Source organism: Bombus impatiens, unplaced genomic scaffold (genome assembly GCF_000188095.3).
Source record: "Bombus impatiens unplaced genomic scaffold, BIMP_2.2 scf_0317, whole genome shotgun sequence".
NCBI lineage: Eukaryota > Metazoa > Arthropoda > Insecta > Hymenoptera > Apidae > Bombus > Bombus impatiens.
In genome coordinates, this window is record NT_176736.1 from 2,009,160 (window position 1) to 2,034,152 (window position 24,993).

Consider the following 24,993-nt stretch of genomic DNA (forward strand, 5'->3'; position numbering starts at 1 on the left):
TGATAATATAATTTATCTCTACAAGTTTCTGTTGTTTATTTTATTATTTTCTAGATGTTCAGAATGAATGAAAGAAAGAAATTGTTTCAATGAAAGGAGATATGTTCTAAGCGACTGAATACATAGCTTTTGCCACGTACAAAGGCCCGACTATATATCCCAAAACACGACATAGCGAGTGATATAATCTGTAATTGCCCTGGCAAACCATTCGACGCCAGGATGATTTACGGACAGCCATCGGTGCCAGCAAGGCACACAAAGATAAAGGGTAATTATTTGCCGTGGCAAACGTCGCGGACTAATAGGCGAGATAGTTATAATTGGGGTGAATTCTTCTGGCTAGCCGTTATCGCAGTTTATGGACAAGCTAACAGACGACTCCTCTGGATCAACTAGAAACGATGGAGTTCTCCATCGTTCTCCGACTTTTTCGTCCTCTTTTTTCGTTCCTTCTCTCGTATGGCAGAGGTCAAAGAACGTCGTGCAAACGAGTGCACTATATACACTGAGAAGTCGATTCTCGAGGTATGATGCGTGCATATTAGAGGGAACGTGTTCCGCACGATGTCGTAAACGTTCTGAAGTTTATTTATGCATTAGAATCGAGCGAGCGACGTAGGCACGCGGTCATTAGACAAATGTTAAACGATTTCGCTGATTAATGCCGCACACTGTCAGTCACATTGGGTGGTGCCAAGGAATCTTAATTGGATTTCCACATTTCGCGCTTTTTTTCTTACGTCGGCGTTCGATTGAACGTGATCCGATGTTTTACGAGGTTGACTCGCATTCATGGAATACGGTGATTTCCGGCGTTTTTCTATCGTACAGACATAATTCCGCTCGAGATACTATATTTCTTGCCTAATTTTTTATTTAAAAAAAGCAACGTTGCGGAGAATTTTCGTCCTTGATGGCTTTTAAGAGTTAAGAAACCATTGAAGCAAGGAGAGATAAAACTAGCAATTTCCAATACGCTACTTGCCTTTATTACAGACACGTAGCGCATACAAACATGTGTCTGCCAAGCGAAGAACACTGCGTTACGTGTAAAACACGATGCCTTTATGTTAGGATGACATAACTGTCTCTTGCTCCCGTGGTAGTTGGTTGGTCGCCAGAGTTCGCTATTGTTTATGACTGTTTTCTGACTCTCAAGGGGATCAGGGATAATTCGATTTTCTCTCGTTCTTAGATGGAAACGTTCCCACGACGCCTCGACACGCACGTTACGCGATGTCTCGTGCCTCGATCCGCGGAATTCACCGTGTCACGAAAGTTTCCTCGCACGAGCAAGAAATCGCAGAGCACCGCGAGCAGGTGCATTCCACCGTGCTATCCAGACCGTCATTGCATCCCTGTTTCTTCGTGAACGTTCAATTTTCCCACGTTCTGTTCGGTTAATTTCCCGGTATTTAATGTCTCTCTTCATTTTCTCGAAAGTATGGTTCAGAGATAATAAGCGTTATACGGTAAGAGTTGTAAGATTATTGGTGCCAGAAGTTTCGAAATTGAAACCAGAACTTGTGCATTTGAAGGTAATTGGAAACAGAGACTGTAGGAAACGCATGCTACGATAGAACTGCATTACTATGAATCTATATAACTGAACTCTTCTCACGAGCTATCAGCTTTTGGTCATATAATGGAAGTTTATATTGTCATAAATAGATTTGATCCGCGAGACATCATTTAATCTCTTGCCTTATAATAGTCACACTCGTTACATTCTACAAATAAGAATTATATTCGATAAGTTATACCTTCTTGTATCTTAATGATTTTCATATTACTCATAGCAATTTAAGAGCAGATAGTTAAGTTTGATAAGTGCAGCAATAAAATAAATCATAGGACAAGGCATTATTTCATGCCAATAAATAGAGCAGCTTTAGCTTCGATGAAACTTTCGTATTCCCGAGAGACTAGAAAATTTAAAAATGTTACAACCTGTCTACTGTAACCAAATATGTATAGTCACGGAAGTTTGGCGCCGCGCTAGTTCTACCTGGTCAACGGTGAAGTAGATTAAGGCGTTAATCTTCTGTAACGTCAGACAACCCATTATACATGATAAGACTTCGAAATTTTTCGAAGTACTTCTTATCTGATGTATTTGACTGGTGTGGCCTGGCTGTTGATCTATCGCACTTGTCGACCATATAACATCTCCTATCGAACTTATACTTCAGTGTCCCTCGCACATTTATGCTTTTACCGAATCTTTACGTCTCTGTCAAATCTACGACCACTGAGTCGCTCCATTACGATCCATAGAAATATTTCTGTAGTGTTATAGTAAATGCTTTGACTATGGCTGAAAAATTCTTTAAAGTATTATACCATCGAGTAGCTTCTACAATCTCTGACGCAAACTGTTCAACGTTTCTATTTATTTCTTGGGTATTGGACATTAATCACATTACCTGCGTAACGAAATTGAGAAATTTACAAGAAGCGAACAACTGTTGCGTTCGAGCGGGCTAATATATCGTTTGAACGAGGAAAACGATACTTTTGCGCGTGTTTTTAATTCATCGGCCAAGTGGTTGAATTGTAGAGGGACTTATGGTTGGAGCTAGCGTGTGACAAACTCATGTGCTGCATCTGAACGCATTACCTAATTCAATCCACGCGTCTCGTTCGTCATAGCATTCCAGTTGGTGCGGATCGCAACAGTGTTACTCCTAACAGGCGAGAAGCGTCGAATTGCTCGTAATGCGTGGCCATACCGACATAGCCATAGGGTCATTGCACTGTGAAACGTTTCCAATTCGCGCGTATCAGCGGGTATGTTCGCCTGGTGCACGGATAAAAGCGGCGCGGACGTCGCTTCAAAGGTAAAAGCTTTTCGATTAGGCCAGCCTCTGAAAGTCCAGGCGCAAGAAACGCACTGCTGACTCGTATTTACATCTAGATAGGATAGGTTTGAACCGTTAGGCTCGCAAACCAGCTTCTTCGTTACTGGCTTTTCATTATCGAATCGGCTAATGAGATCCGATGTAACGCGCTTCTTGCACAATTTCTAAATAACTAAATGGCCAGAGATATCAGTTTGAATTACACCGCAATTTCTGGATATAATACTCGTACGACTCTCTATACCTGGCGAATTTTTCCATGATTTCACTTACGATTGGAAACCGGAATGTCGATACAAATTGCTTCTTGGTTAACTCATGCTTAAGTTGAACGTACAGATATAATATCGCGGATACGGATACTTCAGTTATGTTAAAAAATAATTCGAAAGCTACTGTCGATACGGGATTATCAGATTACTGTGTTTTTTTATGAGCCACTGACTTTTAAGTGCTAAAAGAGTACATGGCTACTAAGGTTTCGGATGCACGTTACTCAACGAATCTGAAAGATATTTACGTAATTTCGAATTAATTACAAATTTCAAAAATCCGGCAATTGGAACGTTACAATTACAAATTCATATATAAACGTAATCGATCGGAGCAATACTATTGCAAGTAACTCGAGCTCAGTGATATTTCCTCGTGGACGATGATTAACACGCGATCAGTTGTCATCGAAAGGAACTCGTGTTTCTCTTCGCCTGTCACCGATTTCCGATTAATTTGACCGCGCTGCGAGACAAATGAATACCACACGCCGACGCTACCGTTGATGCATATAATACACCTGAAGGGAGTTACTGAATTATATCGCGTAATTGATTCCAACGCGATCAATTTCACGTATTGCAGCACGCTGGACGCGAAACCGGTCTTAATTGACACGCAGCTTTCGCATGCGACTAATTGAAAATACTAACACGTCCGGACTTCGAACAGCGCGTTGTTTCCTCTCCGGGCCTCGTGGACCTGTTATCGATTCGTCGCCGGTGGATGATAGAGAGCGCGAAACACGGTTAGGTGTCTTTCGCTCGATCTACGTTTCGCCGCGGACATCCACGATGATTGATGAGCTCAACTGGTGTTCCATAGTTTATCGCTCTATTCTGTACGCGTGGTGTAGCTTGAAAATGCGATAGACTGGAATGACACGCTGGGAATAGCTGAATTTCCCCCCAAGTACCGTTTAACGGGCTTCCCTGAAGAAGATTTTCGATTTTTGGCTTCTGGTTGATGTTGGCTACTTTCCAGTGTACTGGGCAGCTTTATCGTGTTCTGACAGAGGAGCGATTACTTGGCTTCGCCTAAATTCCCCTGTTAAGTCCATTCCTGTGCCGTTGCCTCCAACGGGTTCATCGCTTACGCTAGTCGTTGCACTGCTTTTTCTTATTCTCCGGATAAAATTCACCATCGACACTTGCTGCATACGTACATGTACGCGCCTTTCAAGAACCGATCGACTTCACTCACAATTTCATTACCCTGGTACATGATTCACGTCGAACCTTCTAAAAACAGAAGACACTTCCATAAGTAGATTTGTCACAAAAAGATGACAAATTCTTCGGAGTTCTCGACGAATCGTTGCGAACATGTTGGCGAAAGGGCAACCCACTGAATAACTGATTAGACTCGTAGCAAGGTTGAAATCAAAATGTGCATCTACAAGTCAGATTCGTACATTAATCGCCAGCCTTTGCTCTCTCAATTTTCGAATATCATTCCGTCGGCCATACTTATATATATTTGATACGTCACAGGATTTTCGGAACAACCAAAAGAAACGTAGTAGATACTCGCGAAACTTCATTTCCTCTCATCCTAATCCGTTCCGACACGGGGGATCAGCAAGAAAGGCTGTCACTAACGCGCAGTTCATCCGATCATGGATTCGCAGCTCCTCTACAAACCATCGCGTATCCCATGTCTCACAAGCAATCCTCTCAGTGTCGCGAGGTGTTAGCAATGGCCTCTTAGGATCCATTCATCCGCGGCCTTGGTATGTTCGCGGTGAATACCATTAAGGCAAGCATTCACAGCGATTCTCCATCTCTGTTCGATCTGTTCCATTCACCTTGCAGCTCGTTCTCTCGTAGTAGGTGAGAGAACGTCGGCTACGACCCGAGAAGGTGTGCGTCGGTACGTCTTCATAGACCGGTCGGCCGGACGATGGCACGCTTTGGTTAGACGATCGTCTCTTCGGCTTCCGTAAATGCGCCCTCGTGAACAATCGCCGCCTATAAACGCGCTGCAGGTATTCGAGATAACAGACAAGCCCGCGGAATGCAGGCCCGCCGAACTCGTACATAGTCGGCTTGTTCTATCTTCATGGCTGACCGGTTCGTAGCCTCCGTAAGTAGCTTATTCTGTCTGTTTAAGCGACTTAAGGCCTGCGTTGCGTCGTGAGACTTCTTACGCGAGAAATGCGCGACTCGTCAACCATCGTTAGAAATAACGAAGGAAAAAGGCATTAACCTGCTAAACAGCACGTTCTTCGATTAGAGACGCTGCCTAGCTAGGGTCCTATTAAACGAGAGTTTTGCCATGCGTTAGCAGCGTTTCTAATGCAAATACCTGACAGCTGGAATTTCGAACGATTGTTTGTTGCGAATAGACGTGAGATATGTGGAAGAACCGGGTGTTCGAGATTAGGGTGTGAAAGGCAAGTGCGCGAACACGCAGGTTTTTGGTAGACGCGAGTGAACGCGCTTGGAATGTTGCTCGAAGTGAGTGAAATAAATGGTAAGATACAGAAGGAAATACCGTTATTAGCATATATCGCGTGTCTGAGATAATACTCGAATTGAATTTTCGTATGCCGTATCGTACTTTACATGCTGCAATTGAATAGTTTTGCTTCAATAAAAAAAAAATTAGAGACCAACTTTTGGTAACATGGACACGGTTTTCGTTGGGCATTCGTCGAGCGACGAAAAAGTTCAAGCGCGAACACGGCGCGACTAACGGGATTCGGGTCACGGTTACAGCCGCTCGCCGCCGCGTAATTCACAAGTTGGGAGAAAGAACGAGATCATCGTAGACGAAACAAAAGCGCTGAGAAAACGTTGAAAGTTGGCTTCGAGCCGTCGGTGACGCGTCGGACAAATTGCCCCTGGTGGTTGTCTTCGCTCTGTAACTTGACTCGTTTCCTTGAGAAAGCAAAACTTAGCATCGTGAGCCTTCTGCAAGCTCTCCAGTCACGATCTTTTCTTTCGGGCTGGTCAAGGCTGGAATTTGCTTTACGCGACATCGGTGCAAAGTATAGAAAACAATCGAGTGCCTGCAAATATTTGACGCCGTCAGGGAATGTGTGTTTGTCGAAGAAAGGCGATACGAGGAGATTTTTCTCCCTTAAAGCATCATGTCCTGTAATTCGATATTCTTCGCCCACGTTCTCGTTTAGGATGTACGTAATTCTCGGAGGACTCGCACGAATAGATCTTCTTAGAGAAGTTAGTTAGGTCGCCTTTAGGCTCTACAGAAGGTCCTAAGCCAGACGTCTTGAATGCTCTTCTGTGAGTTTAGATTCTGGACCACCTAGCAAGAAGCTTCGTGTCTGCTCTTTGAGCGTAACATATACCAAGAATATAGCCAGCCTCTTATTACGCAAGGAGCAGCAGGAATCACGCAGGAGCTAGAGATAGAGGTTCGTTTCATGTAGGACCAATTTCCAATTAATCACGCGGACACGCGATTTCATCGATAACTCTTGGGGAGAAGTCGAGGCGGCCGGCAGAATAATTACGCGCAATTACTCTGTCGTTCGATTTTGCAACGTCCACCGGTGGACGTTATTACCGTTTAACAAGTATGAGTATCGATTAATGTTGCACCGGGAAAGTCGTTGCTATGTTCGAACAGTTTCGCCGTGTGTTAAGCCACTAAGGGTCCCGAAGGGATAATGACGAGCCACCGCAAAGTAATTTCACGGCAGAAAGATTTAGAGGCACGCATTAGCTGTGCCTATCGCGAGGCGATACACGGAAAATAATAGCGCCATCTTCGAAGATTGACGCCTCGGTTTTCTCTTTCCTTTTTCGTTCTTTTCGCATGAAAAAGGTATGGACAGTTCTTATTTTTCGACGAAGCTTAACAGCGGGTATTTCCTCCGCCCCTGTTCCAAGCTGAAATCGTCTGTAGTATATACAGCCTGCTTATTGAAATTTCTCTGAGAATACGGCTTTTGACGTGTACTTATTCGCATCCTATCGTTTCCAGCGTCTGAGCATTTCGAGGTGACGTCAAACTCAGTCTGGGAGCATGAGCACCTGTTAGACGCTTTCTTCCCTGCCTTTCCGATTCTTTTCTCCCTTTCTCGAACGTTTCCTTTGCATGGCTTAATCTGTAGAAAGTTCTGTGCAAACAACCGATGAACATCTAACCGATGAATCGAATTGATACGTGGATACGATTGACGAAAAAATTGAAAAAGAAAAAGGGAAATCAGCCTGCAGTTCTGTTGTCTGAAATGTTTATGGTTGGATCAATCGGAAGAGGGTGCTCGAGGCCCATTGAGACGTAACGTTCTTAAAATTCAAGCATCAGATTCGTGGAAAAGAAAGAAAAAAGCAGCCGCTCGTTAATATTGATGAGTTTTGGCTTTATTAAAGCGGCCAATTATTCATTCGGAATGGTACGCGTTAATCGCTTGCCCGAAACACAGGTACAGAGAGCTCTGGCCAGCGTCTCGATCGAAGAAATCTTCGTCCTGATTATGCAGAAAGTATTTTTAAACGTTTGCGTAATATACGTGTATATTTGGGAGCCTCGTGACATCGAGTAGCTCAATTCGAGGTCCGATAAAATTATTGACGAACAAAGTTTCATACTTCGTTTTATTTTTTTCCACGTATGTGCTTATATCTTGTTCTTGATAACTCGAGGAGTTTCTTGGAGAAAGGAAATAAAATGTTAAAAGATTTGATAAGAAAAAGATGATCAAGAAAAATGTACACAATATAAAAATTGTGTAAAGATCTACGAATCTATCGTTTTTTCAATTACGTTAGCAAAGATATGAATTTGCATAAACACCCGGCCTTATCATAATTACACGAGATGAGATCTAAAGCGGATGAATGTCTCGTCTGTCATTAACTAGGTAAAGACAAAAAATACGGAAAAATACGAAATATAAACGAGATCGTTGATGACTTTAGGATGACTAACTGGGAAATCTTATGTTGGAACGACAATAAGAAACTAATATATCGAAACACTAATGTATCGTAATTAGTTAGTGGACAGTGTCGGTGGAAAAAATTTCTCGCAACGACGCAGAAACGATTTTTTCGCGGTACTCTGTATTTGAAGTATGTAATTTTACATTAATGAATTTAATTGGCCGACTAGATAGCTGAAAATCGGCTCAATATTATGATTGACCGTGTAACCTGCTATTATACATTTTTCTTTTTTTAAATAGTTCGTACGCTCTGACGACTCCCTCGCTTCGGAATAAATCATTAAAAACTATTACGATGTCGGAAATGTTTTCCACTTATCGATTCCGCGGATTTCGGAACACCGGATACTTGAACGGTGGCGACAACTTGTCGATTCATAAACTTCAAGGCAATTTACTTCAAGATATCTAGACATTTTTCCACGCTATATATGGAATTTCCAAGTGTCTCGATTACCACCGTATAATCCCGAATTAGATCCAAATAATCACTGATATCTCAACCTCGTTCTTCAAAACAACAGTTACATAATTGTTAAGAAAAAAAAGTCCCCAACAGTCTGGAGAATATTTCTCTTACAGGTACAGTCACTCAGAAAAGCATTCGAACACCTGTGCAACGTTTAAGAAGGTTCCTTATATTGCACACTAATCTTTCTACAAAATATATGTTCGTATCAAATAACTCGTAACTTGCACGTACATTTTCAGATCGCCTTCAAATTTTACTAATATAATCATAGCAGTCGTATTTTATTACACCATTAACCAAAATATTTCATGTCACATGTAGAATATATAAATAAAAGTTTTCTATGCTACGTGTTCAAATATTTTCCATCAGTATAGGTCGAGTCCACGGAACTTATAGCCGTCTATTTCTCAGCTGTATCACGAACAGACGCTAAACGTCGTCTTTCCGACATGGAGCCCCATATTCCCGGTTTTACGTGTCCTCGTGGCGCCCGCGCCCGTGAGAAATCGCAACCGCAGACCGCTGCATTAACTAAAGTGCACCTCCAAAGACGGTGGAGACGGCGTCGATGTATCGCATCAACCCGATGCACAGCTTTTTCCTGGTCAACTGGCAGCCTTCTCCTTTTTTTTTTCTTCTTAAGCGACGCCGACGGCGACACCATCGATTGGCTTGGTCTTGGCTCTCTCAGAGAATGCGATCGAGCTATTAATCCACCTTGCGGCTTGGTTCAAGGATGAGGCGGTTGCAACAGGCCGCAGAGAGCACGCAGCCCGGGTGCTGGCGATTGTGCAACGTCGATTGCATCCGTTTGGTGCAGACGCACTTTTCTTTTCGGCTCGTCGAAAGAACCAACGAGGCTCTGGTTGTGTAATCTGCTGCCTCGTTGGCAGAGCCTTTGCTCCTGTCGTTCGAAGAAAGGGAAAGAAACGGGACAAGCGCGACTAAAATAAATAAGCTATGTGGCTGCCTCTATGAACGTCGATCCCTAGGTCCTGGCTTTTTCTCCTTGATGTATGTGGCGTCTGATGCATTGCACCATTAATAATAGTGGATAGAGGCAATGGAGGTCTCTGTCGATGTTACCAAAGAGAGAATGGAATTTGCCAATGTACTGGCGTGTTGTGCCAGGTTTACACTGACCAGAGTAATTCAACGTTATTAGAACATTAAAATAATATGTCTATTGAGCTTCCAGGCGATACGCCAGCTCTGTCATTTCAAAGTTTACGTTTATTGCTGGTGTTTCAGGTGTTAGAGATGATAAAACATTACCATGAGTTTGCTACGTATTGCTCTCTCTATCTCTCTCTCTCTCTCTCTGTTTGCGAAACTGCCGACAGTGCAGTGTGAACTCAATATTAGGATATTGGTCGAACTGGATGAGTTCACAGAGCAACGTGTCAGCAAACGAAGCGGTAACTTCGAAAAAAAGCAGCGATTCCCAATTAATGATCGAATTATTAAATTATTCCGCGTCGTTTCTGCGAGCTTACGCGTTGCACCGAGGGTGCAACCCTTTCTTTTTCAGCGTGCTCGGTGCTTGGTGAACGCGAAAAATACTACGGACCTTTATGATACATACAGGTGTAGCAATTAAACGAGGCGAATTGACCGGCTGGAAAAATGTTAATAAAAATGATTGTTCCGTGGCATGTTAATTAACGGAACGAAGGCGAGGCGAAGCAAGGGAGAGAAACGGGACTTGCCAGGGAGTAATATAATCTTATGGCAGCCACGTGCTGCGCGTTATCACGAATGTATACCAAGCATATTAATCGAGCGAAAGTAAAAAACCAGCCACGATAATACGCGTCAGTGTGCCGGTAGGAGGCAACAAAAATTTTTTAAATTTATGGCATTATTAAAACAGGTGCTCTCTCCTCGTTCGTGAAATTTACGTAAGACCTTCGAATTACGATTTTTTCACACAAAGTCCCTGATAACGATGGAAAGTGTATAAGGCGTGGGATTTAAATGGGGTATATTAATCTTCTCTATGACTAATTGTCTTATTTCCTTGACTTTCCGAGACATTTGTACAGTAAAATTTTTCTTCGCCGTATTCACCTATGATTCCGAAGTTGTCGCTTTTACCGTTTCATCGGCCTCTTACAATTTTTCCTTACATTTCTAGTCTTTTAGACATTTTTCCATACATTTTAATATTCAAATCTAATTGCACTTTGAAAGTGAATAACGAGTGAAAAATTGACGTCCTTTTCAAAGTATATTCTCCGCAAAGGCAGAAGATGTCGGAGGAAACGCAACGCCCGCGATATTCGCGCATTACAAGTTAAAACGCAGGAACTCGAATGCGTGGGTTGATAAAGCAGCCGCCAAGCAGTCTAGCATTCTACACGGTTGCCTCTCGGTCCTCGTCTTGCCGAGGATCGTTCTCTCCTTTCACCCTTCGACTCGTCTGCCTTGGCTCGGCCGTCTGTCAACTTTGTCTTTCACTGTTTCTCCCCCGGTAAGGTTCACCCTTCGCTCTGGAACGTGCACGCACGCGAGTAAACAGCCACGTCGACTGCCACCCTTTTCTCCTCGTTAATTACGTGTCGCTAATTGTGCGTTATCCACTGCATCGAACCGCGACCTTTTCAGTTCTCGCCTGTCTCTTACCTTGCTGTCTTTCTCTCACTCTTTCACTCTCTCTCTCTCTCTTTACGTTCTCCGGTGATTACGATCTCGAATGTTGCTTCGGCGCGAAGTAATTGAGGAGAGCGACGGTAGATGACTTCTTTAGAAAGTAAGTCCTCCTCCGTACACGTGACTAATGTTGTTATTAATCGAGTTACGTAAAGGGAAATCGGAGGACGTTGAAGTAAAAAAAAAAAATCAGATAACTATTTCTTGAGTTTCCTTTCGCTAAAAGTGTGGTACACCCGCGAGATGGTGAACAGAGAAGAGGGACGAGCACTTGTGGAGATTACAGTTGGCAATAAAGTTGACGGATCCTCGCCTCTCCGGTTTCGTTCTCTCCTCCCTCCAAAAAAATTTCTGATTTATCTCGCCACGACGTTTAACCGAGAGAAAGCCGCCGGTTTTTATCTCGAACCCCTCGCGAGAACCGAGCGCAGCTTTCATTCAAACTCGGATCGTCCTTCGTGCTTCCGCGGAGAAGCGTACGCGTCCGTGCGATACGATCTCGATCTCGTCGTGCTCGAGAAAACCGTGTGCCCCCACCGGAGAATCTTTCCCTCGAAATCTCTGGCCTCTTCGTCCCGAGAACAATAACTGCCCGTGCGGAGGTTGCTTCGTGAGAGCCTTCGTTGTTTCTCATTTTCACGCTCCCCGAACACCTCGTATCCTCCTATTGGTTCACCCTCCATTTATTTTTTCGACGACCCCGCGTCTACACTCCGCTGTACTTCTTTCGAAGTTTAAGGCACATTCATATCCGAGGAGAGTTGCAATTTCTGAAATTTATCTGCGAAATTTCATTCGTTTTATTATCAAACTCGTTACTCCTGTGGCATATTTATCAGGACATTTATTAACACCAATAGCTTGTAACTTATGATTCGTAAAATTGTACTAATAATATTAGTTGAATCGTGTACGAGATCTCAAGGATCAAAAACATATAATTCTTGTAAATGTTCGATCGACACCAATGCTATATAAAATTCATTCAAGTACAAGAAACGAAGCGTGCATTCAGACCGGTTGATATGCGAGCAAACCAGAAATGTAAATAAACGCAGTGCATATAAATAAATGTAAATTTATATAAACAGAAATTACGATACGTTTCAATTTTGAAGTTATTTATAGCGCGAGAGCGGCGTCTGAATGGAAACTCGTAGGGAAAACCGTGCGGCGTGCAGCTCCTTAATATCGCGTAATTCTCCCTGCAGCGAGTAACTTAAGACCAGTGAACCAGACAAACTGAACGAATTCTCGGAATTAATAAAATTGCGATCATCGGGTCACGATTAAATTTCTTTTTTTTTTTTCGAGTCGCCTCGTTTCCAGTACCGTCATTACATTAATAAATGCAAACGGCCGAAGGTCTGAAAGTAGCGAGGCAAATGATGAATAATTGTTGCCTCGCTTGCACGTTGCGAATTAAATCGCGCGACAGCGCAATAAACAATCACCGAGAGTGCATGCGGGAATGCGCGGCACGAATCTAAATGTGGTTTCCAAAGGATCAAAACGAACGTTGCTGTTACGTTAATTGTTTTAACATCTCTTCCTATTGAATCAGCATGTCGAATCATCGCGGAGAGCATTGTGCTTCTTTTGAGAATTCATATAATTAACCCGGGTGCTTTTTTGGGCCATTTTTTAGGGAATCGTATTTTTCTATTAGAAAAGAATTCCCATTTTCTTAGAAAATTTAGAACATTTTTCATTGAGAAAAATTAACAAATTTCTGATTAACAAATTTCTTTTATTAGAAACTTCTTTATTAGAGAACTTTTGTTCTGGGAAACTTTTTATTAGAAAATTTGTATATCGAAAAAGTTTCCTCTTACGGATTTGCCTGCTAAGAAATTTTCTAAATTAAATTGAATTTCAGAAAAATATGGAGCAACCGTTATTGTGTGTGATATAATTCTATACTAAAGATATTTTTAAAACGTTCCTTTTCTCGATCGTAACGAAAGCAAGAGCGGACGATAAAAAGTTAGAAGAGGGTTAACGAAGGAACCCGTGCGATTTCCAAGCGGATACAGGAAGCAGCCATCACACACCGAGGCCGCGAGTGCATGTCGCGGCGCGCGTAAATGTGCAATGTGGGACAGGAAGTTTCCCTTCTGTTCGAATTCGTCGAACACGACGCTGGTATCGTTAGAATTCTCGCGGATGTAATCTTAACGTGACGCATCGCGTTGCGGGATATTTATAACGTGGTCGTTCCAGGATAGATTATTCGAAGAGCCCACTTTCTCTCGAGAGTGTTATTTCGATGATTATGGTTATGCAGTTGTCGTAAAGTTTCGTTGTAACGTTAGACAGGATAATTTAGAGGATATAGTTCTGTTATGTGTATACTATTACTCCTAAGTTGTGAATTATGAATGTTATCGATGAGGAAGATCATAGTAATTTCAAGGCAGTGAACGTAAGATGATAGTAATTTCGTTCGACTAAGTATCAAGATGTTACTCCTCGATGAACCATAGAGGATTATGGAAATAATCTGTTCTAATTTCTGAACTGTCAGTTTCTTGCCGATGCCAGCTAAAGTTCGTCTTTCACGCTCGCTATGACACTCGAAAATTTGGCCACCATATGGCGACCAGATCCACGGAAGTACAAATGTCTGCGAAGTGTTTGACACACATTCGAATATCTGGAAAAGACGGGGACTATCGCCGGTATCATAGGTCGTTGTCTCGTTAGAAAAACGAGACCCTTGGTTTCTCTAGAGGAATGTACCTTGGGTTCTATGTGAAAGCCGAAGCCGAGCTTACGATGTCCTCTTAACGTCTTCATCGAAAATAAAAATGCTTTACGAGCTACACTATCATTTTAAACGCAAAGGAAAGACTCTACTACATATATCAATTCTATCCTGGTTGATATATCCTTTGCGATTCTACGCTCTCCTCGAAGGTACCACATTTACAATTTTCTCCGTTCACAATTTCTCTCCGTCGATTTTAAGTTCGTCTTTACAGCTTCCATCTCCTTGAGTTCTCCATTCAACGAGAAACCGAAGAATACCTCGTACAAGTCAATTACGTGCGACTTTGATACATTCGCGGTGCAGTATTCGCAGAAACCAGTATTTCTGCATCGTACTGGGCGTGCAATAAGATCGGACAGGAATATTCAAACGAGCTTGCTGGAACGAGTGGCACGATTCAATATACCAGGGGCCGGACAAACCGTCTAATACCTCGAACAAGACGTTCGACGTGAGGCAACAGGAATACACGCAGGATAATCTTCGATTTCCATATTCTTTTGTGGCTCGAATATCCTTGGCAATGAAGAACCGCGATTTTTTTTTGCAGTGAGTTAAGTACCGTTAACGGGGTAACCAGCCGCGAGGCAATTTCTGCGCGGTCGATCGGTGACTTCGACGGGTCATCGTCGCTCCTCGATCCTCCATGCCGGGTGTTAACGACTGGACCGTACTGGGTGCAGCTTCGTGCGGAGAACAGATGCACCGAAGTTCGATTGCAGGGTCGATGGACATCGACGCACACGTCGTGTTGCGTAAAGTCGAAACGCGCGACTGCACGCCGCAGCCACATTATCTGATTGCGCTGAATTCAGTCCGCGTTCGTTCCTACTGTTCTCTGTCCAGGAAATGACGTCAGAGATCGCATATCGGGAGCGAGGCTCGATCAGAATTTACTCGCTGCTTTGCCTATCTCTATTTTTCCCCAAGATAATCTTTATCGAGGAAAATATGTAAATATATATTAGGTGGTCGAATAAAATGTTAAATTTATATGCTAAGAAAAATGAGCCTCTCGGAAATCAAACTGATTCTTTTTAAATGTCTTCTGTAGGCCGTAAAACAGATTGTATAACAAACTATACGTATAGCCAGTTGTTGATCGCTTATTGTTCTGTGATCATAAAATATATCACGAAGAGTATAAACGCATCGCGACACGAGATTATTCGACCACATTATACTTTTGGAAAGGCGATCAATCACTCGCCTTGATCGTAATTGGTTTAACAAGAAAGAAAGACGAGGGTATGTAGATATATGGTCATTGTATTGACGGGTGATATAATTCAGAGATGTATAGGCTAATAAGAAACCTTTACAAGCAAGAAAGTACGAGCAGAATCGATCAGGTATCGAGACTGCGGAACGAATCGTTTTCCTCTCGATGTTCCGCGTTAGAAATTGTTTCGATCGGCGTTATTACGATTCCCTGCTGTTAGCACATCCAAGGCAGGCAAGACATTCCCATCGTTGGAGAATCCCAATCGACAGGGTCTGATGATAGGCTGGAAGGATCGTCGACTCTCGTAACGTCGAGACGAGGATTAGACCATTTGCGGTTTGCAATTGGCCGCGGCTCGTCGAGCAAATAACAAGTCGGTGAACGTTCGCGATTATCACGCGTATGAAACACGTGCATATATCGAAGACCATCTCTAGATTGTCGATTCGAATCCTCTAGATTCTCATTTGCGTCTCGATGATTGAAACTGCATAGCTCTTTGTTCCCTTGCGATCCTATGACTTTACGGAGCAGGATTTTTGTCTATCGTTATTAAAGAATTGATTGTATCAAGTCTTACAGGCATCATAGAGTTAGATACTTGATTTCGTTGATAAAGTTCCATACTTCATTTCCAACGTTAAATAAAAATGTACGACATCAACGATATATATCTTCTAATTCGATCAGCCAAGCGAGGAACAATACAAATCCCAGAACAAGTTTTCATACAGCGTCGAGTTTCATCAGCATCGCTGATGGCATTGATAATACTACAGATAGGTAACGTATATTCGACTATGATTAAATCTGCTCCATAACTTTTCAAAAATTGGAACGAGACCATTAAACTTTTACTCTCGTTGAGCTCGCTGATTAAATTACCTGGAACGGTTTATTATTTCAATCGTACAGCTTCTCATTCATACTCCTTTTGAACTCTCTGACTGAATTATATTACCGGCAGTTTATTATACCAAAGGGAAGAATTCTTATAACACGATTTGCGAACAAGACGCAATTTCCGATTCTGCAACTACCGTCGTTTCATTCATTCAACGTTTGCATACGCATATGCCGTGGATGGATTCCCTGGGCGAGTGCAGGAGGTCGCGTTTCAGCGTGCTTCTCCCCATGCAGGCCGCCACGTACACGGCCAGATACGTGATTTTCGCTCGCATCCCGGCCAAGCCGGTGTACGTGTGTGTATCTCTGTGGGTCGCGTGTGATCGTTATCGTGATCAACGGCACGATCGTTTAGTTGCCCGTAAATTTCGCAGCGCTTCCTACGCGCGCGCCACAAACACACCACCTCGAATGAATATTCAGCCAGGTCCTCGGAAGAGTCCCGACCTACAGACAGAGAATCGACCTACACTAAGCGGCGTCGTGGAACGTGTCGCGTCGCAGGTTTACACGCGGGCAACGAATACGTAACATCCGTTTTACCTGCGACCTACTCCGCCCGTATATAGTGTACATCTGTCGATGGCCTCTGCGAGAGCCCACCCACGCCACCTTTCAGCGTGCTAGCGCGTACGTAAATTACGTTCCTGATGGAAGCATCTTTCATTCGCGAACAGGAAGATCGGACGTGACTCTATACGCAGGGAATAGGAACGAAGACGACTCTGTACGTATACGTGTACACTACGCGAAGCGAATGTAAACGAGCATGCATTTAGAGTGCTCGACTCGTCAGAATCGCTCGGAGAGCAAATACGTGCGTTACTTACGATCGAGTCTGGATTAGGTCTGCGTTGGATGACGAATCATCGAGGAATGATATGATGTTAAAGATAGATGCAGACGAGCGATCTTTTTCGTAGTGAACATTGTCACAGTGATTAGGTAGTGTTATTGCACAGATAATGGCAAAATTACCATAATTTCCAGATATGTAACTATTGTATAAATAATAGGTACACTCTTGTTCAGAAGTTGTACGAGACGCGTGTTACTTTCAAGCATAAGCTGCAATAAAATAGATTCCTCGGGGAATCGGGACTCGTTTCCTGTTTCTGCGACTACACGTCGCCGAGTACGACTCCCTGCACGGCCATGTAGTTACTCAATTGCTGTGCTTGCGAAACAAACGGAGAGATTATTGTTTTACTATTCTTAGTCACCTCGTCGTGCTCTGGTCGCACGAGACCTGCGACAACTGAAAATATATGGAGTTCAGTGCATTGGTAGCTAACGTTTTGCCACTGGAGACCACTGCAGTATCATTGTTGGATCTACGTACCAGCGACCGAAAATACCGTCGTAATTTGGACCAGTGAATCTGGGCTTCTTTTTTATAAGAAGAAGAATAAATGTTCTACGTACACAGATGACCAGATTCATAGGGTAATGTGAAGCTCTCTGGATGCAGATGAGTTTCTCGTTAAAACTCCCCCTCCTGTATCTGCTCCTTCTATGAAAGTTTCAGACCAGGACCCGGACCTAATTCGACATACAACCAGCTAACTGAGCGGGTACCTCTTTATCAAAAGTTCTGACGTCAGTATCCTCCTTCCTTTGCCTCTCCATCTTCATCGAGGGACTTTTCATTCCTTGAACTTTCGTAAATTAATCGACGTCCACATGACCAATTACCAGGATGATAAATTATATAATGTATCGCGACAGGTTTCTCTTGGCGAATCGGATGAAAGGTGTTCTTGAGAGAGTTGGAGAAAGAGGAATATTGTTTCTTGAACGTTCGACAGACCCACTCCATATATTCTGTTCTTATTTGCCTACCTGATTCAGTCGGCAAAGGTGATTATCAATTAGCGGTAATTAATGCGGGATTCAGGACACCGAATCGGCCGTGACATGGCTTTCTGATATCCTTTTAGCCGCCTTCAGACACGCGGATCTAACTTCAGAGGAGCTGTTCTCGCTAATTAACGATACATAATGTTGCCGTTTGATCTTTTTGGAGAAATTTCTTTTTAAATGTAACAGGAAAACAAATGAAAGACGGGAAGTTTTATTGAAGCGGATAGCTGGTATTTCGAGGAATCTCTTGCTTTATCGTTCTTCTCGTGCACGGAACTGTTGCTCACCGTGAGATACTGTTCACCAGATGGCTACGTAAAGATGAAATCTCGCTTTCTCTGATCTATGTAGACTTCGCGTGATCTTACGTGAACTTTACGTGAACTTATTCTGAGTTATACAGGGAAGGTGCGGTAACAATTCTAAGAATATTAGCTTGAAATACTGCGTTAATATCTTCTTCTTCATTGAATTCTTCGTGGTGGGTCAAAGATAAATTCGACATTCGCTAGGACAATTGGAAAAGTTTTTCGGTCAGAAGGGACAGCAACAGAGGGTATCGTTCCTTATTCGAGTCGCGTTGTGGATACATCGAGGACAGAGTGGCACGTATCGAGAAATTTAATAAAAGGCCGTATTTCCCCGGAAATAGGTCGAGGAAGGGGGAAAAGATCGCGACGCGAATACCACGATCGTCGCGAAAAAGTCTTCCCGTTTCCACGAGATCCGTGGGAACCCGTTCGAACCGGATCGTAAATTTACTCGCTGCTCAGTTATCCGCATCCATATTCCACTTCCTGCCCTAAAACGTCGGCCTTCCATTCTTCCACGCTGATCAATTGGAATCGCGGTCACTCTTAAAAGCGATCCTGAAATATCTTCTACTACTCGTAACTTATGGATTATACTCGAAAAACGAATGAAAACGCTTGATATTTCAAAAGTTTCTTGGCTACGTGAGGTGGTTTCGAATAAAGACGATGGTCGTGATGGGGTAAGTGTAGGACTATTTCGGTCAACGTACGTAGTTCGCTTTGTAATTCGAGCTTGGGTGTGAGCAATTTTCAAATCCTTTACGTTTGCAAACAAATTATTGGTGGCGTGATGAATAACGAAATACGTATATTGTGTGGATTGACGGTCGTAATTGTTTATGCGAATATAATTTCCACTCATCAAAAGGAAAATTTATTCAACTAGTAACAACTCTCGCTTGTAATTATTATAATTCATTTGCATGTGCATTTATTGCTTCATTTCTACGATTCATTGTGTTGTGTATTTTGTTAGTTTTTGTATACATATAAAATCGCTTCGCTGATTCGAATACTCTTACCATACAATTATTTCAATCGTTTTCTCATTTTTGATATTTTTCCTTGCCGAAGATTGGATTTTAATACGTCCAAGTTTATATGACTTAAATAACCATGCTATATGAAATATGAAGGGAAGACGATCGACCTGCCTAATAGAAAATGATCAAGCACAAGTGTTCAATGTTTCCTCAAGATAATTCAATATCCAAGTTCGCCCACGTTCGCGCGATAACATCCATCATGTTAGATATACCTTGAGCCGGTAACTGTCCCACCATCCTGAAAAGTGTGTATGTATAGCGCGCGAAAGAAGCGGCGTTGATTTAAGCGTCTGCCACAATTCACCGCATGAAACACGGATAATTCAGGTGCTAACGACTATTTACGAGGCGGTCGATCGTTCGCGAAATGTCTGCCGGGTGGAATGCGACGGAGGGTTGCCATAAAACCCCAACTATCCGATTATGGTTGCGCTGTGCGCGCGGCTTGTAGCCTGGTTCGGTCGCGTCCATTCTTTTTTACATCTTTCATCTTTCGTTCTCGAGGCTTTGCAAGACCTTGCTCGCCCTGGCTCTCTACCGTTCGCCTTCTAGTCTTTAGTTACGGGGATCACGTCCCGCTTCGCATTCGCTTCGAATATTCGATAGAGCTACGTTCCATTATGACTGAAACCACGGCTAATAGCGGCACTGTTGGTTAATTGTTTCGCACGGCGTTGCACGATCCGGTTCGTCAAGTTATTGGCAATAATTAGCGGACGCGTAGCTTGCTACTCGATCCCGAGGCATTGAGCTGTTACGCAATCCGTTTCGGTCGCGCAAGAATTTCAGCCCTGAGCGATTCAGCTACCATCATGCGATCTTCCTGTGTGGCACGGCTACCAGCGGACTTAATTGTCCCGTTTCATGGGCCGTGTTTTTCGCTAAAACCTATCCTTTCTTTCAGAGGATCGAGCATGATTACTAGAGCGAGACTCATGGCTAGATGGGACTCAAAGTCCGATCGAAATCGATCGCTTCAGGCTATGGAGGAACCACTTCTCGCTATGTCGTTTAATAACGCTCCTCACCGTGTTCAGCATAGGGAAAGTATTTCCGAATCGGCGATTAATCTCGAACGAACTATGACACTCATATAGATATCGGTAATTTTGGTGGAAATTCTAAACCACTGACTAAGCGATCGTCGTAGTCGATGTTACTTAATGAAAAGAAATTAATTGACAAGCAAAGAATGAAAAGGTTTATCAGGGTATATAGCAACATCGTTGAAGTTTAGAGTACGATCACTAGACTACACAAAAGACCTATCGACTTGCTATCCAATCAACGTCACAGGCAAAACTGTTCATTAACGTAAGACACGCCCCGCTTGTTACAGCAACAGACCGCCATGATATGACACTCGATTGAGAGGAAGAGCGTGCAACCGACGACCAGCCACCATGAGGAAGTTACTACAGTTTTTGGTGGTGCTATTGTTGGGTGTCAATGCCAGGCGAACGGACGCGAACGCCCCTGTCGATGACGTTTACGGCGGCCAGCGTCGTGGTGGCTCCCTCCACAAGACTAATTACAACAACGGGAACAACAATTACAATTCTCAGTCCAACTCACCCTATCTGCCGTACCAGCAACCCAGAGAAAGGAAGCCGAACATAGTGCTGATTCTGACGGACGACCAGGATGTGGAACTTGGTTAGCTTTGTTTTATTACCACCTTTATCGTTACTTCGTTTCGCCTTCTGTCACCTTCACAATCTTTATTTGTTCAGTATAGCCAATTAGCCAATAACGATTTCCTCGCACCTAACTACATAGACATATTCTTATCCATATTCTTCAATCATTCGCAGTCATATTCTGATTACAATACATTCACACATACATTCATACACACATCTTTTCCTGACAGATAGATATTATTTTTATTTTCACCTTCTTAACAACCCGTACTGTACAAAAAAACGTGTAAGAAGGAAGTACTTATCGTAGAAATGAAACTTTCGATGAATAATCGTATCTATATTTTTATGATCGCATTAGATCTATCCAACAAGAAATATTCAGCTCAGCCTTCTTTTCTACTCTGCATGGTATGTGTAAACCTTCAAAAACATTTACAAGATTACGCGTGCCCAACAATAACTTTAACAGTCCGCCCGAAAGGATCGTATTAAAGAAAGAAAAAAATGAAATTCAATCACGATCCGACCGGTATTTCTCCGAAAACGTAACCTGCTCCTCATGGAAAAAGAAAGATCCCCCTATCTATCTTTCGATCCTTGCCCGAAGAGTTCTTTTTCGAGGCTCCTTCTGATCGTGTGTTGCGGTTGGTCCAATCCCTCAGGTTCGCTGAACTTCATGCCACGGACCCTAAGGCGAATAAGGGACGAGGGAGCCGAGCTGAGACACGCATACGTGACCACTCCTATGTGTTGTCCAAGCAGGAGCTCCTTGCTGACCGGCCGTTACGTTCACAATCACGAGGTCTTCACGAACAACGACAACTGCAGCAGCCCGCAGTGGCAACGAGATCACGAGCCTCACTCCTTCGCCGCTTACCTGAGCAACGCAGGATATCGTACAGGTGAGTACTCGTCACGATGAACCACCTTAACCGCTTTTCACCCTTCTCGATGACAGAACCTAACCGTGCATGTGGCTCTACCATCTCAGACACGCTGCACTGGTCAGAAAAAGAGTCACGCGATCGGGTTCAGCCGTTGGACGCGTTTCTTAGCCAGGGAATCGACGATACGATCTCGTGCTATCAGCTCGTAGATAATTCAGACGATTGGTAGCTGTCCACGGACGTTTAGTCGTCTAGAGATATCGCAGGGGAATTATTTATCGACCAGTATCCTTCGTTACGTGACGCGACTTCCTAATGACGTCCAGATACTACATCGAAGTTTAAACGGAGACGTTTAGCGAGGCCGACTAGCGAAGCTGCAAGTGGTACCACGCAGCGGCGAGTTGATTGATCCCTGACACCGCGAAATCAGAGAATCTGGCCACCTTCAATTGAAATGCTTATACTTAGTTCGTCTTGTTCGCTCGTAATTGGAGTCAAGTACGTTCGACACGATAAATCCTCGTTGCATAAGCAATTATCGCAACGGGGCAAGTCTACTCGCTACTGGGACTTTTTCAATTGAGACAGAAGATCGGAAAGCTTCTACTGCACACGTATAAAACGCCATCCACTTCTGCGCGTATAATCGCGGTTATAAAAACACGAATGAAAATAAGAATGCCACGGCAAATCCGCAGCATGGTTACACGTTTTATCTTCTGGACTGGCAGTGATTCTGGTTCCGCGAGGGTAATTATGTACCGAGCGAGACACTCGCAGCCCGTTGCAAGGTAGACATAACGAATATGGCAACGAATTCCCGTAGAATTTCTCGAGGTTCGATCTCGCCGAGCGAGTTGTTGGTCCGCGTTCGTCGAGTCCGCAATTGTGTGTGCTCCTCCCCTCCTGGTTCGCTATCCAGGCGTATCTTGGCCGGTTGCTGAGAGAGAAAGAGAGAAAGAGAGAAAGGGCCGAAGCCTAGGGAGGGAAACTCTCTACGGGGCCAAAAACGGTTGCAACATGTTCATAGAGCGTTGGATTGCATCGAGAGCGGTCGATCGATCATCGGAGAACAATAATTCAGGAACCGACGGCGGATTGAATGCAGATGAATCGCGACGGTGCATCGATTGTTTGCATTGTTCGCTAGTTACAGCGTCCGGGCTTGTGCGTGGTCCTCATCGACAGCGTCGCGATGATGCGTCCTCGATGGACGAGGAGGAGGCTCGATACAATTACCAATCGGTATCGAGGGTCCAGGGTAGGCGGACTAAAGTCTGGTCGGGATTTTTTTGAAAGGACGCCCGATGATCGGGAACGATCGATTAAACGATGAATCGAACTCTCCACCATACATCTCGCGCTTCTAACCAAGCATGATCTTGAGTTCTATTCGAGGCAGAAATTGAGAGGCCGAAGAATACACCGCCGACACCTAATGTCGTTGGTCTTTTTTGGAGAATTTCACCGAAGGCACGGTCGGGAGTTATCTGGTTCGAATCGTCTGGTAAGGTTTCACGAACAGAGGAGGCTTCTCATCAGCTGCAGCTGTTTACAGACACCTTTTTGCAAGCCTGAAAGCGATCCCGGTGTGCTTTAGCGTCTCGAGATGAATCGATTTCGGGGCAACAACGAGATTTCGACCGGCTGATGGCCGATCGGCTAATCGAGGGAATGCGAGCTTCTCAGCCATCCGCGTCTACCGTGAAATTCTCGTTGATTTATCGGCAGAATTGCAAGGAATTCTAAATCTTGGAACAATAAAATTGCTCCGGTTAGTAATCGCTTGCGTGAAAACGAGTGTCCAGAGATAGTCAGACCGAAGAGATGAAAGTAACGAGATGTAACCGTTCTGAGATAAGCATTTCTAGTTTCCAGAGAGGCAGAGAGGAAGAGTTTAAAATACTGAAGAACACTTGTAATACGAAGGAAGAGGACGTTTGACCTCTCGACGGTAACTGATTAAAGTTTTATCTTTCTAGCCTACTTGGCCGTATACTTATCTCCAAATCTCCCGGAGACTTCCAATTACGCCCGGAATTACTTTACGCTCTTTACCTTTCGCGGATTCATTATAAGAAATTACAGCGGACAGTTACTCGTTTTACGTTCTTAATACTCGATTTAATAACCGATCTACGTACCGAGCGAAAAGCTTTACTTCCAGCGATAAGCAACGCTGAAGGCAATCACCGTCTCCTACCTGTTTCACGTGTTCCATGTTTATTCCTTTCGTTCGTGTTTCCAAACGGTCCGGTCGCCGCAATTCCGTCCTGCTTGTCGAGCCTATTTTGGGAAACATGCAAATTACCTCAAAGAAATATTTCTCCCTGAGTCTCTCTACGAGTGGAATATACATATACATATATATATCTTTTTTCGCGCTACCAATCCTCTAAAAATACGTTCCCCTTAAATTATTCCGCGATATATTTGAAAGAAGATGAAATACCGTTATGGAAACAATCTTTTTTCTGACGTGATTCTTTATTAACCCCTTCAGGGCTCAGTATTTTTTAGACTTTGAGAGACACTAGCTTCTGCCAATGATTAATAGCAGCAGCATCTTTTCTGATAGTATCTGTTGTGCGCTAATTTTCTTAAAAATCTTCCCTCAAACTTTTCTCTAGTTTAAACTGACGGGAGCTTAAGACGTGGACTTGTAAAAAGAAAGATTTATGAAACTTGTAAAAATTCGAGGGCTTATCTTCTGCCGCGATACATTGTATCCGTTGTATACTGGTAACAATACAAACAGAAGAAAAATTCACCATTACGTAAATCCACGGAAAGCCACTATCGGCTACTCCAAGCGTCCTTTAAAGGCGTATCGCGTTCACCGAACAGGATCTTATAAATTAGACCAAGCTTTCATCGTATCTCAGCCGGAGTGTGCATAGATCCCGTGAGAGGCTATCTGGTTGGAAGATTATTCGCGAAAGTAGCCCCAACGTGCATTCGAATCCCCTTCGCAAACATAGTCTTGGTCGTCGTCGATCACCGAGGGAGTACACAAGAAAAGAGATCACGACCGGTAAAGGAACGCGAGTGGAGACAAAAATCTTCTCACGATCGTGACAGTTCGACCCTTCGATGGGTAGACAGGCTCCTGTTGGAAGAGCCCTCCAAGGTTTGCTCTCTCGTCTTC

General features: G+C 43.5%; 1 protein-coding gene across 3 annotated transcripts in view; it reads left to right on the forward strand.

The window, feature by feature from the left end:
- Positions 1-24,993, forward strand: part of LOC100750001 (extracellular sulfatase SULF-1 homolog) — a 79,039-nt gene that overhangs the window by 22,536 nt on the left and 31,510 nt on the right. For all 3 annotated transcript variants that reach the window (XM_024367206.2, XM_012385006.3, XM_003489024.4), the window contains exons 2-3: positions 20,649-20,965; positions 21,618-21,857. In XM_024367206.2, the coding sequence (XP_024222974.1) occupies positions 20,713-20,965; positions 21,618-21,857 (493 nt within the window). In that variant the 5' untranslated portion in view covers positions 20,649-20,712. The remainder of the gene's footprint in view (positions 1-20,648; positions 20,966-21,617; positions 21,858-24,993) is intronic.